The following is a 22923-nucleotide window of genomic DNA, read 5'->3' as shown; positions in this document are numbered from 1 at the left end:
ATGGCTACCATTCTGGTGTGGAGGTTACATCTCTTCTCGAGTGTACCTGACTATAACGTCCTATGGCCGCATGGCCTAGGTTTTCCTAAGATCAATTTGTAGTGACGGTGGGATCCTACTACACATGTGGAGCAAGCTAGGACACATCAATTTTATTGGTATTCGAAATTTAGATGCACATACATGGTAGAGTGAGCACATACATGATTGTGGGCACGTGCGGTCTGTCGTGGCATATCAATCCAGTGGGCTTCACATGGATAAAATGGATAGGCATGTGCCATTATATCTATAATAACTTAAGGTACTATAGTGGGAAGCTTCATGTGGGAGATGGGAGTGTTGATTAGCACATGATATACACAACACGACATGAAGCTACTATGAGCATCAGGTCCTATACATTATTTGTGGTAGTTGGCATTACAGGCGAAAACTTAACTCTGGTGTCGGTTGATGACGACAGTGGTGGCTCCCTTGAGGGACATAGTTGTGTCGCTCTAGTTTTGTTCCTGCCACATGAGGTTTTTGAAGTGAATGTTAAGCTTCACGCACTAGCCGACACAACCAAAGTTCAAATTGATGGAAAGGGCTAGGCAATCCACAAATACACTTCAACACCCCCTCTCACATGTGACACAAGAAGTCAACATGTGAATAGACTTAGAGGTATGGCTCAAGAGGCCTATACGTGGACACACAGGGGGCAACATAAATTTTTGGGTAAACTACAAAAGCCAGGACTTGAGCCCAAGACCTTAGGCCCTGATACCATGTTAAGCTTCATGCACTAGACAACGCAACCAAAAGTCCGAACAAATGGAAAGGCCTGGCCAATCCAAATATACATTTCAATGGTGAAAACTCAAGGATTCAATGGTGAAAACTCAAGATACGATTCTAATAGAGTGGGTGACTTTGGAGTATTTGTCGCTATCTTGTTCGAGGAGATGGCCTTGGAGACTAGTTTCCTTGTAGAAGGACAGGGACTTGCATTTTTATGTAGTGAGGTTTTGCTAGTGATAGATGTGGACGAAGTATTTTGGTCGTGAGCACTAGCCTTGTTGATCGATAGCGGCTTAGGAATGTCCAAGATGTAGCATCGCATAATGCAAGCAAGTGAGAATCTCACCACGCGACTTTAAAAGGTGGTGTCGGGTAGCGGCGTAAGATGTGGAAACAAGCCGGAAGCTAGTGAGGTGTACTCGGTAGTGTTTGCTTGCAAGCGAGTGTCTTCCATTATGTCGGTGGCAAGACCTTTGATGTCATTCTAGGTGACGTGTTGGACATTGTAGGTTTGCTAAGAGTATCAATATGTGTGACAAGTTTGGTTATAAACCTAACTATTTGTAACTTTTGCATTCTAGCTTCTAATTAACTCACATTACTGAAATGAAATACAATATCGGTATGTGAACTCGTAGTCGGAGTAAATGAACACTTTAGTTAACGAACTCACAAAATGCACACCTAGAACCCTATTCTAATCTAAATGATATAGTTTAGTCCAAATAATGGTTTGTTGATGGGACCATACGCCAATGTGGCATCCCTGTGTGCTCCTTCTCAGAGAAGATGGATAGAATGAGTGTAGCCCTTCTAGTGTATCAAAATAAGGCCGATATACCAACACATAAAAGGAGGAAGAACCTAAAACAGGAGTAATAGTAAACACTATGTGAGTATGCATTTACATCCATTGCATAAACCCGTGTCACAATAGGCCTAAGTGCCTTCTAATTGACAGTGATGATAAGTTCGAGGGAATGAAGGGGATTATGGTCCACATATACTGGAGGTAAAGTAAATCTCCCCCTAATGATATTTTTGACTATGTATCTTTGACCATTAATATCCCATTATGTTGCAGCACCTTATACCTGAGGAAATAATCCTTGACTTTAACCCAACAAAGTGCTATTCCACATTAGTGGATGGAATACTACTAGAGAAATAAATCAAGGGGCACCACCATCAAATGCTTTTATTGAAAAGCATATGAATGAGGTCATTGCCGCAGAGGCTACCATGGCTACTACATGATTTGTGCCCAATACTATCAAATTTGGTAGTGACTTGTGATTTATGTTATATATTTTGGCTAGAGTTTGACCTTCAAGATTTTTTTTGGATGGAGGTGTGTTATTTTATCTGTGCCTTCCAGTCTCATGAACAAGTCACTTGTCATGATATTTACTATCTCATGAACATGTTATTTCTCATGATACTTTGTAATTCATATGATCGTGCACTTACTCTTATGTTTGTTTGACAAAAGGACTATAAGGGAGGCCCCTACAGTATAATTGGTGCAACAACCCAAAATTGCAAGTACCATGCCTTAAACCTGGATGGGTGGGAAGGCAACAACCCCTTTTCACCACTAGGTTATGCCTTAGTCTGCTCCTTACTCCTATGTCAACTCATTTCATCATGCTTTGGTCAATGTGTGGGAGAATAATATAAAGGCAAATATATATGCATTGTCGTAATTCATTAATTTCCAAATATGCGATAGTGTCATTGTCAATCATGACACCTTGTTAGCCATTTGATCATTCACTTAATTTTACTCTTATGTAAACACACGGCGGCTGTGGCTACACGTAGCAGACACCACATCTGCATGGCAACACGCATCAGCAGCCTGCATGCATGGTCCATGCATGCACGCATGGTAGCATGTTGTAGTTGCAACCACGAGCTCCAGCGAAGGGACGAGGAAGGGACGGGGGCAGTGTCTAGCACATGCCAGCGAGTTCCTATCCGCCCCAGCCAAGCTCCTCTCCGACCTAGGGTAAAGCGGGAGATGAAAGAGAAAAGGAGAAAAATATGTGAGGCTGTAGGTGGGGCCAAGTGGGTGGAATGGATTTTGGGCTAATGTGGCAGGCATGTCCGGGCGCGTCCGAGCCTCCTCATATCCGCCCCATATATGGACTGACTTCGTGGAGTGTCAAACATCCCGAGCGTTTGAGGAGACTTTGATGAGTTCGGTTGGATAGCCTCTTTCTTCTCTCTCTTGTTCGGACCCTGACCGAGCTATCCACCCAGACATTTAGAAACCCTTCGAGGAGTCTGGACGTAAATGTTCTTAGTCCACTTCCACAAATGTCAGATATGTGGGTGTCCACGAATGCTAAATACATGGTGATTACATAGCCTAAGGTCTTGATTTCAAGTCCCTACTTTCGCAATTTATCCAAAAATTGTTATTGCCCCCCTCCGTGTCCACGTATAGGCCTCTTGAGCCATACCTCTGAGTCTATTCACGTGTTAGACTTCCCACATCAAATGTGAGAGGGGTGTTGAAGTGTATATATAGATTGCCTAGCCCTTTCCATTAGTTCGGACTTTTGGTTGTGTTGCCTAGTGCATGAATATTAACATGGTAACATGGTGTAAGGTCTTGAATTCAAGTCATAGCATTTGCAATTTATCCAAAAATCAATATCCCCCCCTCTATATCCATGTATAGACCTCTTGAGTCATACCTTTGAGTCTATTCACGTCTTGACTTCCCGCGTCACACATGAGAGGGGGTGTGGAAGTGTATATGTGGATTGCCTGGACCTTTCCAAAAGTTTTGACTTTTGCTTGTGTTGGCTAGTGCATGAATATTAACACCCCTAACTAAGCAAGAGATTGCGTGACTTTCATGCCTACAAGTGCATCTTCTAGTTCTCCATCCATAGGTTCTGCTCCCGACTCTTCTCACAATGCGAGACCACCTTCTACACACATGTACATCTTAGTGGATCCTTGATACTAGATCATCTTTTCATTCACATGATTCACCCACTCTATCCTCTATTCAATCTCTCGATTCTCTCGTTCATGTTTTTATTGCTATTTGTAGCTCTCACTCAGTTACTGGCCGATGCATTCTTAGCACTTCATCTTTTCATGTTACTGATGTTGTTCGTGTTCCTTAACCTGCCATCCAGCTCATTTCTGGTGGTCAGATTGTTGACTCTAGTTGTAGGGCCATTCTCGACTTTGACTCATGCTACGTTCTAGACAGTCACAATATGCTCTACTTGGTGTTGTCCCCTAGCGCCATGACTCCCAGGGCCTCTAGGAGCCTAGCTGGCTTCACCTTCCCCTCGCTGCCATCGCCGCCAGTCTTTCCGCCTCTGTTGCCTGGTCTACCAACTCTTTTTAGTAGTGGCATCATCGCCTTGGTGACTTGTATGGCTCTCATCTCTTTTCCTTAGTTTCACATGGCCTTCGTGGATGTGTCTCAAGTGGTGTGTCTTTAGACTGTCAAGATTGTCGGCTTGGCAAATAGGTCCAACTACCTTATCATCATAGCCAGATTGTGTCTCATCAACCTTTCGAGCTTGTTCACTCTGATTTGTGGTCCAGCTCCTTTTGGCTCGAAAGGGGGTCATTGCCACTATATTATCTTTATAGATGATTTCTCTCGCCACACTTGGATATATTTTATGTCTTCTCATTGTGAGGTTTTATTTATTTGTAAGCATTCCGCTGCCATGGTTCATACTCAGTTCTCCATGCCTATTCGTCTATTTCATGCTGAGTTTGCTAGAGAGTATATCTCCAAGACGTTGCATGGAGGTCTTGCCGAGAAGGGTACTCTTGCTCAATTCTCTTTTCCTGGTGCTCATGCTCAGAATGGCATGGCTTAGGACAAACATTGTCACCTTCTTGAGATGACTCATGTGTTGAATATCGCCGCCTCTCTTCCGCCTCAATTGTGGGCTAAGGCTCTTTCCACTTCTACCTATCTCATCAATCTTCAGCCATCTACTGCTTTGCAGGGTGGCGTTCCTTTTGAGCATATTTTTTATTATTCTCCTGATTATTCGATGCTTCATTTGTTTGGTTGTGTTTGCTATGTTCTCCTTGCCCCACGTGAGCACACCAAACTGACTGCTCGGTCTATCGAGTGTGTCTTCTTAGGCTATAGTGATGAGCATAAGGTCTATCATTGTTGGGATCCTATCGATCATCAGATGCGTACTTCTCGGGATGTGGCTTTTGATGAGTCTCTTCCCTTCTACCCACATCCATCTTCCTCAACCTTTTCAGTGGAGTGTATCTCTTTCCTCACTTTTTTCTGACACACCTATCGCTCTCGTTGAGCCATTGTCCATTTACCTATTGCCCTACTTGTTCGACTATTGCAGACACGACATTCCCACCCATGGTTTCCTCACCTCGGTTGTCACAAGATTATGCACCTTCCTCCTCGATGACTTCTTCATCTCCTTCATCAGAGTCTACCCGGTGAATCCTCCTTGTATTCTTCCATCGTTTCCACACTTCTATACTCTCCATTCGTGTGTTGTGGATGCGTCTACCGATGTGTTATCTTCCTTGTCTTAGCCTACTTATGGCTTGCATCCTCGTCCGCTACTGCCTGTTGATCGCCTTGGTTTCTCTACCTGGTGTTGTTGTTCTTGAATCGACTTCTTATTGTGAAGCTGTTGTTCATCCTGCTGAATGGCAGCTTGTGATGGCACAGGAGCACTTGAATGCAATGACATGTGGGATCTTTATCTTTCTCCCCGTGTCTGCCCCGTCACTTGTAAATTGGTTAACAAGGTTAATACCCACTCTGATGGTTCTCTTGACTGTTACAAACTCGTCTTCTGGCTCATGGCTTTCAACGGGAGCATGGTCGTGATTACAATGAGACTTTTGCTCATTTGTCCCATATGACCATTGGTCGCACACTTCTTAGTGTGGCCTCTATTCGCCATGTTTGTGTCTCAACTTGATGTTAAGAGTGCATTTCTTCATGGTGAGTTGCATGATGAGGTTTACATGCAGCCCCACCTAGGTATTCTGATCCCTGATGACATGGTATGTCGTATCCGTCGCTCTCTTTATGGCCTGAAGCGAGCCCCTTGCGCCTAATTGAGTGTCTTGCCTAGTGACTGCTGCTGGGTGTTCGACGAGTGCTCATGATCCAACGTTGTTTGTCCACCTTTCTGCTTACGGTCGGACTCTTCTTCTTCTATATGTTGACGACACGGTCATCACTAGCGAGGACCCTAAGTATATTGCCTATGTGATGGCTAGTCTTAGTGAGCAGTTTCTTATGTCTGATCTTGGCCCTCTTGGCTACTTACTTGCGTTTGAGGTCTCTTTGACCTCTGATGGCCTTTTATTTTCCAAGAAAAGTATATCCAGGATCTTCTTGCTTCTGCTACTCTCACTGATGAGCGCATTCTAGAGACTCTGATGGAGCTCACATGATACTGATGGTGATCCCTTGTTTTATCTATGCATTATCATCATCTTGTTGGGAGTCTTGTCTATCTAGCTGTCACTCATCAGGATATCTCTTATCCAGTTCATATTTTGAGTTTCTTTGTCTCTGCTGCCTCTTAGCTTCACTATAGTCACCTCCTTCGTGTTCTCCGATACCTTCATGGCACGATATCTCACCATTGATTTTTCCCCATTCCAGTTCCTTACAAGTTCATGCCTATTTGGATGCTAAATGAACTAACGATCCTCAGATCGTCGTTCACTTTATGCTTACTATATTTTTCTTGGTGGCTCTCTCATTGCCAGGAAGATGAAGTAACAGACTTTAGTTTCATGTCTGAGTGTATAGGGTGACTTGCGTACTTGTGGCTCTTTTGGCACAGAGGTTACTTGGTTATGGTGGTTACTTCTGGAGTTTGGTGTTTCTGACACTACACATACTCTGCTCTTGTCTGACAGTATATATTCTATTAGTATTGCGTTCTATCCTGTGAAGCATGAGCTCACCAGGCATATTGGTGTCGATGCTGCTTTTGTGCACACTGGTTTGCAGGATTAGGTTATTGCTCTTGAGTATGTGCCTTTTGAGTAACACAATTGGCAGATTTCTTTGTGAAGGCCTAGACTAGAGCACAACACGACTTCTATCTATCCAAATAAGTGTTGTTGATTCACCATGAATTTGAAAGGGGTGCTAGAGTTATATATATTTAGCCATGCACCTCTTTGTATTTTCTCCGTTTTATACTTAAGTTTTTTTGCGTATTTTACCACACATGTACATGTATATGCTAGCCTATGGCCAACTGGAAAGACAAGTTGCAAAAATTCAAAAGATAGTCCACTTACTCATTCCACCTGTTGCAAAGCCACTCTACTCCATTCGTCTACCACCAAAGATAAAGGGACATCAAATGCAAGAAAGGAAGGAAAAAGGTGTTGGGTTATTTCATGTCAGTTCTTTGATTCTTTGAGGACCAAGAAACACATTTCTTGAATCCATCCTCCCAAAGTCCATCTCTTTCACCATGATACGCCTCAAACGCACCGATACTTTTTGTATGAATCATCCTATAATGTCATTAATTAGATACCATTTGGGAATAATTCTTGTTGAATTTATTAGACTGACATATTGATCCAGTGCTTGGTGCTAATTCCCAATTTTTTTCCTGTTTTTGTAATTTCAAGAAAATCCCTAAAGAAAGTCTAAGGAAAATTAAAATTGAAATGGTTCAGGAAGTTTGAAGACACCAGAAGACCCTGGAGCCTTGGCCCCACCCTAAGTGGGTCCCATAGGGCCTAGGCGTCCTAGGGTTGTTGGCGCCTGTAGGGGTGCCTAGTACCTGTGGGACCCTCCCGTCTGGCCTCCAGTGCCTGATGCTCCATAAATACCCTAATACTTTCACCCTAATTATGGAGCATTTTTCATCGCCTCCACATCATGTTTCAGATGCAATCTTTGTTTTCGGCCTTGATTTGGAACTCTGCCGGAAGGGGAAACAATCTTCATCACCATGCTGCAAGATGAGTTGTGTGTAGCAACCCCCTGGATTACAGGTTCATGGTAGTAGACAAAGTTGTAATCTATCCACCTTGATGTTTTTAGATGTTCAATGCAATAGTGACATGAGCTATCCTAATGATTATGGTTTATCTGATGTATTTGTGGCGATGATGCTGATTATGGTTTATCTGATGTACTCGTAGTGATGATGATGATCATGTTATTTATCATGATACTTTGTAAGTCATATGATCATGTCCTTACTCTTATGTTGTTTTGACAGAAAGACCGTAAGGGAGGCCCCTATAGTATAATTGGTGCAACAAGCCAAAATTGCAAGTACCATGCCTTAAATCTAGATGGTTGGGAAGGCAGCAGCCCCTTTCCACCACTAGGCTATGCCTTAGTCTGCTCCTTACTCTTATGTCAACTCATTTCATCATGCTTTGGCCAATGTGTGGGAGAATAATATAAGGCAAATATATATGCATTGTCATAATTCATTAATTTTTGAAAATGCGGCAGGTGTCATTGTCAACCATGATACTTTGTTATTCATTTGATCATGCACTTAATTTTACACTTATGTCAGCTCGCGACGGTTGTGGCTTTGTGGCTACACGCAGCGGACACCAAATACTTATGTTAGTATGCGGATGCAGCCAACGTGCATGGTCCACACATCCACACGTGGTAGCACGCTGTAGCTGCAACCATGAACTCCAGCGAATGGTCGGGGCAGGGACGTGGGCGGTGTCTAGCACATGCTGGCGAGTTCCTAACCAGCCCATGCAAGCTACTCTCTGACCTCGCATATAGCAGGAGATGAAAGAGAAAATGAAAAAATATGTGAGGCTGTAGGCAGGGCCAAGTGGGTGGAATGGATTTTGGACTGCACGTCCGTGCGCGTCCGAGCCTCCCCATATCCGCCCCATATATGGACTGACTTTGGGGAGTGTCGGATAGCCCGGGCATTTGACGAGGCTTTGAAGAGTCCGGTTGAATGGCCTATTTTTCTTCTCTCTCATGTTCAGATCCTGACCGAGCTATCTCCCCGGACGTTTAGAACACCTTCGAGGAGTCTGGTTGTAGATGTTCTTATTAGTCCACTTTCACAAACGTCAGATATGTGAGTGTCCACGAATGCTAAATATGTGGTGATTACATTGCCTAAGGTCTTGATTTCAAGTCCTGACTTTTGCATTTATCCAAAAACTGTTGTTGCCCCCCTCTGCGTCCACGTATAGTCCTCTTGAGTCATACCTCTGAGTCTATTCACATGTTAGACTTCCCATGTCAAACATGAGAGGCGTGTTGAAGTGTATATGTAGATTGCCTAGCCCTTTCCATCGGTTTGTACTTTTGGTTGCGTCACCTAGTGCATGAAGCTTAACATGGTGTCAGGGCATAAGGTCTTGAATTCAAGTCATAGCGTTTGCAATTTATCAAAAAATCAATATTCCCCCCTCTATATCCACGTATAGGCCTCTTGAACCATACCTCTGAGTCTATTCATGTGTTGACTTCCTGCATCACACGTGAGAGGGGTGTTGAAGTGTATATGTGGATTGCCTAGCCCTTTCCATAAGTTTGGACTTTTGGTTGTGTTGGCTAGTGCATGAATATTAACACCCCTGACTAAGCATGAGATTGCACGACTTTGATGCCTCGTAGTTGCATCTTTCAGTTCTCCATCCATAGGTTCTGCTGGTTCTACTACCGACTCTTCCCGCAATACGAGACCACCTTCTACACATGCAGGTACATCTTAATGGATCCTTGATACTAGAGCATCTTTTCATATTACACACGATTCATCCACTTTGTCCTCTATTCAATCTCTCGACTCTCTCGTTCATATTTTTATTGGTGTTTGTAGCCTTCACTCGGTTACTGGCCGAGGTATTCTTAGCACTTCATTTTTTCATGTTACTGATGTTGCTCATGTTCCTTGACTTGCCGTGCAGCTCACTTCTGGTAGTCAGATTGTTGACTCTGATTGTAGGGCCATTCTCGACTTTAACTCATGTTCCGTTCTAGACCGTCACAATATGCTCTCCTTGGTTCTGGCCCCCCAGCGCCATGACTCCCATGGCCTTTGGGAGCCTGGCTGGCTTCACCTTTCCTACGATGCCATCGTCGTCAGCCTTTCCGCCTCTGTTGCCTTGTCTACCAGCTCTTTTTTAGCAGTGGCATCATCGCTAGTGACTTCTATGGCTCTCAGCTCTTATCCTTAGTTTGACATGGCCTTCTTGGATCAGTCTCAAGTGGTGTGTCTTTAGACTGGCGGGGTTTTCGGCTTGGCAAACAGGCCCAACTACCTTATCATCATAACGCGATTGTGTCTCGGCGCCCTTTCGACCTTCTTCACTCAGATTTGTGGTGCAACTCCTTTTTTCTGGAAAGGGGGTCATCCCTACCATATTATCTTTATAGATGATTTCTCTCACCACACTTGAATATATTTTATGTCTTCTCGTTGTGACATTTTATCTATTTATAAGCATTCCACTGCCATGGTTCATACTCAATTCTCCATGCCTATTTGTGTGTTTCGTGCTGACTCTGCTAGAGAGTATATCTTGAAGATGTTGCTTGGAGGTCTTGCCGAGCAGGGTACTCTTGCTCAATTCTCTTTTCATGGTGCTCATGCTCAGAATGGCATGGCTTAGGACAAACATTGTCACCTTTCTTGAGATGACTCATGCGTTGAAGATCGCCGCCTCTCTTCCGCCTCAATTTTGGGCTAAGGCTCTTTCCACTTCCACCTATCTCATCAATCTTCGTCCATCCACTGCTTTGTAGGGTGGCATTTCTTTCGAGTATCTTTTTGATCATTCTCCTGATTGTTTGATGCTTCGTTTGTTTATTTGTGTTTGCAATGTTCTTCTTGCCCCTCATGAGCGCACCAAACTGACCACTTGGCATGTCGAGTGTGTCTTCTTAGGCTATAGTTATGAGCATAAGCGTTGTTGGGATCCTATAGATCATCAGATCCGGATTTCTTGGGATGTGACTTTTGATGAGTCTCTTCCCTTCTACCCACGTCCATCTTCCTCAACCTTTTCAGCGGAGGGTATCTCTTTCCTCACTTTTTCTGACACGCCCATTGCTCCCATTGAGCCATTGTCCATTTATCATATTGCCTTGCTTCTCTGACTATTGCAGACACGTCATTTCCACCCATGGTTTCCTCACCTCGGTTGTCACAAGATTCTGCACCTTCCTCCTAGATGACTTCTTCGTCTCCTTCACTAGAGTCTACCCCGTGATTCCTCCTTGTGCTCTTCCATCATTTTCTCACTTTTATATTCTCCATTTGTGTGTTGTGGATGCGTTTTTTGATGTGCTATCTTCCTCGTCTTAGCCTACTTATGGCTTGCATCCCTATACGCTACCGCCTATTGACCGCCCCAGTTTCTATGTCTGGCGTGCTGTTCTTGAACCAACTTCTTATTGTGAAGTTATTGTTCATCCTGCTGAATGGAAGCTTGTGATGGTAGAGGAGCTCTTGAATGCAATGAAACGTGGGATCTTCTTTCTCTTTCTGCCTATGTCCGTCCCATCACTTGTAAATGGGTTTACAAGGTTAATAGACCCGCTCTAATGGTTCTCTTGACCATTACAAAGCCGGTCTTATGGCTCGTGGCTTTTAGTAGGAGCATGGTCATGATTACAATGAGACATTTTCTCAATTTGGCTTATATGACCACTAGTCGGACACTTCTTGTTATGGCCTCTGTTCGCCACGAGTCCGTGTCTCAACTTGATGTTAAGAATGCATTTATTAATGGTGACTTGCATGATGAGGTTTACATGCAGCCCCCACCTAGTATTCTGTTCCCTGACAACATGGCCTGTCGTCTCCATCGCTCTCTTTATGTGCTTAAGAAAGCCTCTTGCGCCTGATTGAGTGTTTTGCCTGGTGACTGCCATTGGGTTTTTAGCGAGTGCTCATGATCCACCATTGTTTGTCCACCTTTTTGCTCGTGGTCAGACTCTCCTTCTTTTATATGTTGACGACATGATCATCACTAGCGAGGATCCTGAGTATATTGCCTTTGTAAAGGCATGTCTTAGTGAGCACTTTCTTATGTCTGATCTTGGCCCTCTTTGCTACTTCCTTGTGTTTGAGGTCTCTTTGACCTCTAATGGCTTTTTATTTCCCAAGAGAAGTATATCTAGGATCTTCTTGCTCGTGCTACTCTCACCGATGAGTGCATTGTTGAGACTCCGATGGAGCTCACATGCTACCGATGGTTACCCCTTGTTTGACCTGATGTATTATCGCCAACTTGTCGGGAGTCTTGTCTATCTAGCTGTCAATTGACAGGATATCTCTTATCCAGTTCATATTTTGAGTTAGTTTGTCTCTGCTCCCTCTTTGGTTCACTATAGTCACCTCCTTCATGTTCTCTGATATCTTCATGGCACGATACCTCACCATCGGTTCTTTCCCCATTCCAGTTCATTACAGCTTCATGCCTATTTGGATGCTACATGATCTAGCGATCTTCGGATCATTGTTTGCTTTATGCTTGTTGTGTTCTTCTTGGTGGTTTTCTCATTGCCTGGAAGACGAAGTAACAGACTGTAGTTTCCCGTTCGAGTGTAGACGGTGACTTGCGAACTATGGCTCTTCTGGCTAGAGGTTACTTCGTTATGGTGGTTACTTCAACAGTTTGGTGTTTATCACACTACACATACTCTGCTCTTGTCTGACAGTATATGTTCTACTAATATTGCGCGCGATCCTGTGAAGCATGAACTCACCGAGCATATTGGTGTTGAAGTTGCTTTTGTGTGCACTGGTTTGTAGGACCAGGTTATTGCTCTTCAATATGTGCCTTTCGAGTAACACAGTTAGCGGATTTCTTTACGAAGGCCTAGACTAGAGCACAACATGACTTCTATCTCTCCAAATCAGTGTTGTTGATCCACCATGAATTTGAGGGGGTGTTAGAGTTATACATATTTAGCAATGCACCTCTTTGTATTTTCCCCATTTTATAGTTAAGTATTTTTGCATATTGTACTGCACCTATACATGTATATATGCTAGCCTATGGCCACCTGGAAATACAAGTTGCATATTTCCTAACAGTAACCATAAATACCCTTCAAATGATAGTCCACTTACTCATTCCACCTGTTGCAAGCCACTCTACTCAATTCGTGAACCACCAAATATAAAGGGACATAAAATCCAAGAAAGGAAGGAAAAAGGTCTTGGGTGATTCCATGTCACTTCTTTGATTCTTTGAAGACCAAGAAGCACGTTTCTTGAATCCATGCTGTCAAAGTCCATCTCTTTCACCATGATACGTCTCAAACGTATTGATAATTTTTTTGTATGAATCACCCTATATTGTTATTAATTAGACACATTTTGGGAATAATTCTTGTTGAATTTATTGGACTAACATATTAATCTTGTGCCTGGTGCTAGTTCCCAATTTTGTTTTGTTTTTTTTTGTAATTTTAGGAAATCCCTAGAGAAAGTGTGAGAAAAAATAAAATTGAAATGGTTCGGGAAGTTTGAAGACACCAGAAGACCCTGGAGCCTTGGCCCCACCCCATGTGGATCTGATACGTCTCCAACGTATCTATCATTTTTGATTGTTCCATGCTATTATATTACAAGTTTTGGATGTTTATGGGCTTTACTTTACACTTTTATATCATTTTTGGGACTAACCTACTAACCGGAGGCCCAGCCCATATTGCTGTTTTCTTGCCTATTCCAGTGTTTCGAAGAAAAGAAATATCAAACGGAGTCCAAACAGAATAAAACCTTCGGAAAAGTTATTTTCGGAACGGAAGCAATCCAGGGAACTTGGAGTGCAAGTCAAGGAAGCTTCGAGGAAGCCACGAGGCAGGGGGCGCGCCCACCCCCCTGGGCGCGCCCTCCACCCTCGTGGGCCCCTCGTGGCTCCTCTGACCGACTTCTTTTGCCTATATATTCCTATATACCCTAAAAACATCAAAGACAACAATAGATCGGGAGTTCCGCCGCCGCAAGCCTCTGTAGCCACCAAAAACCTCTCGGGAGCCCGTTCCGGCACCCTGCCGGAGGGGGAATCCATCACCGGTGGCCATCTTTATCATCCCGGCGCTCTCCATGACGAGGAGGGAGTAGTTCACCCTCGGGGCTGAGGGTATGTACCAGTAGCTATGTGTTTGATCTCTCTCTCTCATGTTCTTGAGGTGATGCGATCTTGACGTATCGCGAGCTTTGCTATTATAGTTGGATCTTATGATGTTTCTCCCCCTCTACTCTCTTGTAATGGATTGAGTTTTTCCTTTGAAGTTATCTTATCGGAGTTAGTCTTTAAGGATTTGAGAACACTTGATGCATGTCTTGCCGTGCTTATCTGTGGTGACAATGGGATATAACGTGATCCACTTGATATATGGTTTGGTGATCAACTTGCGGGTTCCGGCCATGAACCTATGCATAGGGGTTGGCACACGTTTTCGTCTTGACTCTCTGGTAGAAACTTTGGGGCAGTCTTTGAAGTACTTTGTGTTGGTTGAATAGATGAATTTGAGATTGTGTGATGCATATCATATAATCATGCCCACGGATACTTGAGGTGACAATGGAGTATCTAGTTGACATTAGGGTTTTGGTTGATTTGTGTCTTAAGGTGTTATTCTAGTACGAACTCTATGATAGATCGAACGAAAAGAATAGCTTTGTGTTATTTTACTACGGACACTTGAATAGATCGAGCAGAAAGAATAACTTTGAGGTGGTTTCGTACCCTACCATAATCTCTTCGTTTGTTCTCTGCTATTAGTGGCTTTGGAGTGACTCTTTGTTGCATGTTGAGGGATAGTTATATGATCCAATTATGTTATATTGTTGAGAGAACTTGCACTAGTGAAAGTATGAACCCTAGGCCTTGTTTCCTAGCATTTCAATACCGTTTACGCTCACTTTTATCATTAGTTACCTTGCTGTTTTTATATTTTAAGATTACAAAAACCTATATCTACCATCCATATTGCACTTGTATCACCATCTCTTCGCCGAACTAGTGCACCTATACAATTTACCATTGTATTGTGTGTGTTGGGGACACAAGAGACTCTTTACTATTTGGTTGCAGGGTTGTTTGGAGAGACCATCTTCATCCTATGCCTCCCGTGGATTGATAAACCTTAGGTCATCCACTTGAGAGAAATTTTCTACTGTCCTACAAACCTCTGCACTTGGAGGCCCAACAACGTCTACAAGAAGAAGGTTGCATAGTAGACATCAGGGTCCCATAGGGCCTAGGCGCCCTAGGGTTGTGGGCACCTACATGGGTGCCTGGTACCTGTGGGACCCTCCCGGTGGGCCTCCGATGCACGATGGCCCATAATTGCCCTAAAACTTTCACCCTAATTATGGATCATTCTTTTGTCACCTCCACATCACGTTTTCGAGGCAATCTTTGTTTTTGGCCTTGATCCGGAAGTTTGCTGGAGGGGGAAGCAATCATCACCACGCTCCAAGATGAGTTGTGGGTAGTCAACCCCCTGGATATGGATTCATGGTAGTAGCCAAAGTTGTAATCTCTCCACATTGACGTTTTAGATGTTCAATACAATAGCGATATGAGCTACCCTAATGATTATGGTTTATCTAATGTATTCATAGTGGTGATGTTGATCATGTGACGAATTATTTCTTTATGTTCGAAATTGTATGCCTTTTGTTTGATCTATAGATTATTTCTTTCTGGTTGCTTGTGTACTCTTGGCTAGTTTAGATCGATAATCAATAGTGGAAGAGGTGTGCATAGTTGGGTTCAATCTTGCAAGTAATCGACCGCAGTGGAAGAAAGTGAAAAAGGCTTGTATTGAATTGTTGCCACCAAGGTTTAGGTTTAGTACAAGATTTATTGTCCCCTAAACATAACAATATGTCATCTTGCTACATGCAATTACTCATGTTTACATTTAAAGCCATATGATGTGAAGAGGATCTCCATCTATAGACGGGCTATTTAGCTATTAGATGCAGAGAGGATCTCGGTTTAATAGTATTTGGGCGTATTGCCTATATAAGAGCTTACACATTCATTAATCTGGCATGAGCATGAGATATTTCATTGTGCACCTTTTCACATGATTATTTTACTTACCACACTTTTATATTATGCAAATTTAAACTTGGTGAACCTATGAACCCCAATCCAAACATGTTGTTACATTTTTTAGTTTTGTTTTATTCCAAAAATAGAAAAATATTCATCACACATTATCTTTTAGTTTCTTGTGCAACTAGTAAGACTAACAAGGTTGAAACCCTTGTTAGAACTATTGGGGACACTAGTGAAGTTTTATTTTTGTTGCAAGCACTCAACTGTTGCAGGATATATATCGTTATCTCCATGGATTGATATCTTGGTTTCTCATTGAGGGAAGACTTGTTGCGTACTTCATACTCCTACTCTAAGGAGCCCAACAAGGGTGCATACAACACAATCACACAACAATCCTATTCTTGTGTGAGATAGGAACTTTGATTCATGGAAGAGCTTCGCTTGAAGATAATTTAAGGAGTTCCTATAAAGAACCTTGATTTCTTGTTACTATTGGATGGTGTCATAGCCTAGACGGTTAGGAGTCACTTAGATCCTTTGATTACTTGGTGTGAATGATTAAAGAGTTTGTACAGGGCTCGGAGATCACCTATTTGGTGAAGATCTACTCTTAGTGAGGAGTCTTAATGCAAGCCATGATGTAATAGGTTGTATGTGCTTGATGGGTCACTTGGTGGGTGACACATCTGGGATCATTGTGATCTTAGAACCTTGGATTCAAAGCTTCCATCGACGTGCATTTAGGATTACGCCAACTATCTGAACCATGGGAAAAATATATTCGCATCACGAGCATTTGCATTCTCTTAATCCTAGTCCCCCAGTTACTTGTAAGTTTTAATCTTCTGTTGTCTAGTACTCTTGACAGCTTGCTTCTTAAGTTTTTTAGGTTGCTTAGTCCTAGTTATGTTGTTCTAAAAACGGCCAACAACATTGAAATTGGATTAGAAATCTTTAATGGGACTATTCGCACCCCCCCTTAGCTCTTAGACCTCAATCCCAATAGTCAAATTTGAACTAAAATCACGACAATTTTTTCCGATCGGAGAGAGTAATAATTATTAGGTTTGTATGGCAGAAAAGTTGAAAGCAGAATTTGATGTTTACCTTTCTGTGTGTATGATGTAATGAGGTAATTTATAACTTAAAGTTCAGATAATAGTAAACTTGTAAGTTTGGTGCGGGCTAATGCATCAAATTTAAATATACAATGGAGATAAAAAAAAGAGAAGGACAAATACATCAAGTTTGAAACATGAATTCTAATTGAAGGTTCATAAAAGAACCACAAATTGTGCAAATAAGACTTCTTTGATGGACCAGTCTCTCTAGATGGCACAAACTTATCCTTTATTGCCTTCACACCCAATATTTTTACTCTTGTCTCCACTAGTGATTACAGACCAATTAGCTTAACTCTTCTCTAAAAACATTATGAGGCTACTGGGTAACAGGCTACAGAAAATTTTCTTGAAACAAGCGCATAATAACTAGTATGGCTTCCTTATGAAGATCTATCCAAGATTGCTTGCAGTGGTTCAAAAATTTATATTAGTGCCACAAATAATAATAAAGAAGAGATCATAATCCTCAAGCTAGATATTGAAAAATCTTTTGACAAAGCTGAACACAATACCATACTACAAATTTTGGGAGCAAAAGGATTTGGGACAAATGGATCAACTACGCCATTATGATTCTACCTTCAAGCACTCCATATATCATGCTTAATGTTGTACCTAAGAAAAAATTTATTGCAAGCCAAGCTGGGTGACCCCTTTCCCCCTCTCCTTTTTGTTCTAACAACCGATTCTTTAGTCGCAAAGAAGGCCATGTAGCAAGGGTTGCTCCAAACTACTTTGTCTAATGCAAGATGCCATGATTTCACAATAAATCAACATATGGATGATACCCTTATGGTCATGCAAGCTGATGGTAAGCAGTTGGTCTTTCTTAAAGACACTCTCCATACTTATGTTTGGATACACTTGGCTCAAAGATAACTATCAAAAACCATTATGATCCCAATCAGTGTGCGACGGGGTAAAATGGAGGCTCTAATAAGAACCCTCAAATGCAAAGGAGAATTCCCTTTGACATATTTTGATCCCCCACTTGGGATACCAAGCGAAGAGTTGAAGATTTCTCACTTACGGTGCAAAAGATTGAAATAAGACTATGCTTTGGGGTCATCAAACGTAATTCACAATTGTAAAGGTAACTTTCGGATACATCAAAAGTATGTCATGGTTCCAGATATTTCAAGATTTGTACTTGCCCCTCAGGCGATGGAAAGATACACTCTAGGCCCACTCGTTATTACAGTGTCCAACGTCGCCTGGCCATGTATTGTGGCCAAAGAGTTAGTCACGAGGATACTAGAATATGGAGAAGATAAGATAGTACAAACAAGTAACGAGGATACTTAGGTATACTGATCAAGGAGTTGATTATAGGATAACATCAAAGTCTCGCCTCGGGTTGTGTAATGTACCGTGAGGTAAAAGGAATTGCATGTGATGATAGAAGGTTTGCTCGATAAGGATCTTCGATGATATGTGAGATTTGTTATGTGTGACCAGATCCCGTTGACGATTATTAACCAGAAGGTTTTCCGGACATGTCCACATATGCTCGAACATTTCACATGCTTAACATTGAGCAACATTTAGGAATGATATGATTTTATGGAGAATGAGAGAGAAGGGTTTCGAAGGATCTTGGAAGTGTTCCAGTGATATTCGAAAGTGTTCCGAGAAGTACTGAAAGGTTAGAGAATATGATCGAAGCTTCTGAAAGGTTTGGAAGGTTTTGTAATGTTCTAGAACATTCAAGAAGACCCTCTGCCTGCTTGCACCCACTGTTTGCTTGAGGGGCAACGCAGCCTAGTGGGGGCAACCTGGTGGAGTTGGACTCCATCAATGAGTCCCTGGTGGAGTACGAACCCCCCTAGGGTTGGCCGCCTCACCCCTTGGCCACTTATAAATAGAGGGCAGGGTACATAGGGAGGGCACCCCAAGCCGCTCTGGCCACCACACCCCTCATGTTGGGCGCCGCCTCCCCTCCCTCTCCTCTAGATTGGATATAGTTCTAGTTGCCAGTGTGTTGCTGCTACTCCATCTTGTAGTTTCCCACTGCTCTTGGTATGCTGGTCTACATGTGTATGGCTGGATACCTTGGAGATGTCATACACACTGGCGTTTGATCGGGAAAAATTATGCAAAGAGAACAAACTCGTGGCTGAGTCGTATAACCTTGCTGCGAGATTCAGATGACTTCATCGACATCACCAACTTCTTGTTGCTTTGACGTGATTATCGGGGGTATAATTTCCATGCTTGCAACTCAATAGTGTATCTTCGTTTTGTTCATGCATGGTAGTTTTGTTTTGTTTTGTGTAGCATGTTCTCCAACATCACGATCCTCAACTTTTCTGTCTTCCGGGGGGCAAAGCTTCATATTGTCAAGTCGGTTTTATCTTCCATGTCTCTTTTTATGATGCGCACCTTAGATAGTTCATAGATAATCAAGGAACAGGTAATTAAATACCTTAGTCACCTTCACCAACTAGCAGCTCAAGGATGAGATGGACTTCATGGCGCGGGTTGAGTCGTTTATGATTCAGAGTATGAGATGGTATGTTGGCGGGCCTCTGCCCGTGCAGGAGCAGTGGAACCTCATACATCATGGGTTTGATAAAAGGCCATTACACTTCCTTCAAGTAATTAGTGTGAAGCATCAAGGCCATGTTGGAAATATGCCCTGGAGGCAATAATATTGTATTTCTATTTTCATAATTAAGAATTTATATTTTATGATATAACTGCTATGATCCTAGAATCTGCGGTTCAATGGAAAACTCATATGCACCATGGAATGATAAACGGTAAGTATAGGTTCCTAGTCTTTACTCTAAAACAGGCTCAGGTGTTGTTGATGATCACGTTTGGATCTTAGGTATCGTTAAGTGTAACGATCATCCAAAAACAACATTGAGAGTATGATGTTAGAAGAACGATCATATTGAATCGACCCAAACTTGTTTGTTATACTTTGATATAATATCATCTGAAATCAATTGTTATAACTCGGAGTGTTAGTATGTGTTTTAGTTCCTTAGACCATGAGAGTATCATAGTCACTTCCTACCGTACAGTGAACTTTAGGGTTGCTCAAACTTCATCTGTAACACGGTGATCATAACGACAACTTACAGGTCCATCGGAAAGTTTGACAAGAGACTAGATAGCTCAAGAGTGGGATTTGCTCCTCCGACGATGGAAATATATTCTTAGGGCCCTCTCTGTGTGACGGCATCAATCATCGTCTGGCCAGACACAGGTGAATACGTCACGGGGATGCTGGAACACTTCAACTAGAAAGTAGAACAAAACCGGTAACGAGGATGACGCTATAATGAGCATGTGCATGACTCAAGAGGATACCGGCACACCTAGGGTTTTGTAAAGTATTGCGAAGCAAAAGGGACATCACATGATAACCAAAGGTTCACTCGACTGGCATTCGTATAATCATAGGGATCGATATGGATATCCTCGGTTCTGCTATCGATCATTGAATGAAGGAATTTCGTTCATGTCTATGATTTACCGAACCTACGGGGTCACAAGCTTAAGGTAATCACAGTCTCCTGAGTGTTAGTAGGACGAGAGTATCGAGGATTTATTTGTGGAATTGTTTCATTAATATTCGGAATAGTTTCAAGATGAATAGGAAGCGCTTCGGGGTCACCAGAAGGGTTTCGAAGTTTATCGGGCAATACCGGATATTATCGATAAATATATATAGGTGGAAAATGTTTCCAGAGGTGTTAATTTAATAATAAAATTCTCTAATAATTGTTAGAGGCTTTTATATTCCATTTAGTATCAATGGGCCTTAAAAAGCCTAGTGGTGGAAGGAGTATTGGGCCACCATGGCCCAATAGGAAGTGCCCCCCTTCCTTTTGGGGGGCCCGAGTTGGACTAGGGGAGAAGTTGAGGAGTCCAACTCCTCCCCCTTGGTCGGCGCCCCAAGGAGGGTCTTTCCCTCCTTGGTGGAAGCCAGTCTCCCCCCTCTAACCTATATATACTTGAGGTATTGGCCCTTTTGATGATACAAGTTTCGGAGCCCCCTCTAGTTCATCTAGTTCTAGTTCTAGTTTATCTAATTTGAGGTAGACCTAGTACCTCTAATCTTCATAATTAGAAGCCATGTGTGGTTCTAATCTCCTCCCTATAATTCTCCGGCGACGATTAGCCCTGGACGGCAAAGCGCTGTCGGATTGTGAAGACCGTAAGCTTGCAACCAACTAGTCATGTCGTGATTTTGGTCTTCTGTTCGAGGGATCATCATCAATGTTTCGAGGGACTCCAAGTACGATCTATACCGACTCGTCTACTTCCGCTGCATTCCGGAGTCGGTAAAAGTTGTCAATCCAAACCTTATATGCATCTTCATATTATTCCTAGGTGATCGTAGGGCGATTTTTTTTCTACTATGTTTCCCAACATGCCATACCAATGAAGATGGGGCAATAGAGTTTCCACATCTTCTAGCAACGAGGCTATTCGTGTTGGAACAGAGTAAGACAATGTCTTCCCCTAGGCCAGGAGGGCCTCCACTTCAAACACAGGGCCAAAGCGCTACTATCTAGTTCGAGCCATGAGGTGCAGTGAAATCACATATTGTCAATGGACTTCGTCAGATTGCAACCATGGTCGCCCCACCTAGCAGCTTAAGGACGAGTTGCATATCTAGTAGGGGTGTGATGTTATGTACATTAGTACATGGCCCTACCATGGCAACTCCCAATTATGATATCAAAGAGATACCAATTCCTATGTTAAGTAGTGTATTGTTTAATCTGGAAATATATCTTTCAGCTTGCTACTTAGATTGGATGGTTAGTCCTCTATATAAAAAGGACTCCCTATGAGGAATAAAGCAAGAGAATCAGAAGAATAACACTTATATCGTCCCTCCAGGGCAAGAGCCCTTCCCCTACCTCCCTATAACCTTAGCACACAACACGATTCCTCACATGTATATTGTAATCAACTTGAGAATCATGTGCATCAGTATTGAGATAATTTACATGTACCCCCTCTGCATATAAGTTTTATCTTAAGTCAAATTTTGAATACTTTAACCAAGTTTACAATACCAAATCAATACCATCAGATTCATCATTGAATATACTTTCACATTATATATACTTGTCAACTGTAAATGTTCATACTGTTTTCAATAAACTCAGTCAAACTTTATAAAGTTTGACTTAGGTCAAACCTATATGCAAAGTAAATAATAACAGAGGGAGTATATGTAGTTAGGCTCATGAATTCAATTGGCAGATAGCACATGAACAATAACTTGTTTAATTACTCATATGTGTACCCAAAATAACATATACATAATACAAACATGAATCTAACTATGAAGCTGGTAGAATAATTAATTAACCTAACATATACACACATACATACATATTCCTTACCTGTATATTGCAATAACCCCTGGGATCTCGTGCTGCTATATTCAGATCATCAATTACCGTGTCGGGAATGTCCTTGCACCGACCAAAAATTTGCTCAACGCTGCAAAAAATAAAATAGAAATAGGAAATTTAAAATGGATCTAGTGTAATAACATACTGTAGTAAATACTTTGTATCTGTTGACAAAGTAAAAAAAACTGATCCGATAACTTCACACTAGAACATGATTGATCGGCACCAGCTTCACAAAAGGGCTTTTTTTTAAATTAAATCAAGGACAGTTTCACTAGCAGAACTATATATGTATGCTAATGCTAATAAAAGAGAATGGCATAATCTGCGTAGAAAAGTATACAGTGGTGGTAGAAATGCAATAATTTGCACTTATATACGAGTGATATTATGCATGTATTCAAACTAGTGTGTGTTCTTTTAAGGTTGGCACACAAGTATACTGGGGCAACATGTACACTGTTAACAGTAACTTATAACAGTCTTACAGCAGGATTGCTGCATCTCATATTTAGCTGCTGAATGTATATTACGGAAAAAGGCACTCGCAACGTGCAGGTGCAGTCCAT

General features: G+C 42.1%; 1 protein-coding gene across 1 annotated transcript in view; it reads right to left on the bottom strand.

Moving 5' to 3' along the window:
* LOC119340683 (MADS-box transcription factor 51-like) overlaps positions 1-22923 on the bottom strand; it is a 47746-nt gene that overhangs the window by 23266 nt on the left and 1557 nt on the right. Inside the window, exon 2 of the mRNA XM_037612606.1 lies at positions 22343-22442. Coding sequence (XP_037468503.1) covers positions 22343-22442 — 100 coding nt within the window. The remainder of the gene's footprint in view (positions 1-22342; positions 22443-22923) is intronic.

Source organism: Triticum dicoccoides, chromosome 7B (assembly GCF_002162155.2).
Source record: "Triticum dicoccoides isolate Atlit2015 ecotype Zavitan chromosome 7B, WEW_v2.0, whole genome shotgun sequence".
Lineage (NCBI taxonomy): Eukaryota > Viridiplantae > Streptophyta > Magnoliopsida > Poales > Poaceae > Triticum > Triticum dicoccoides.
This window is presented reverse-complemented; position numbering and strand designations above follow the sequence as displayed.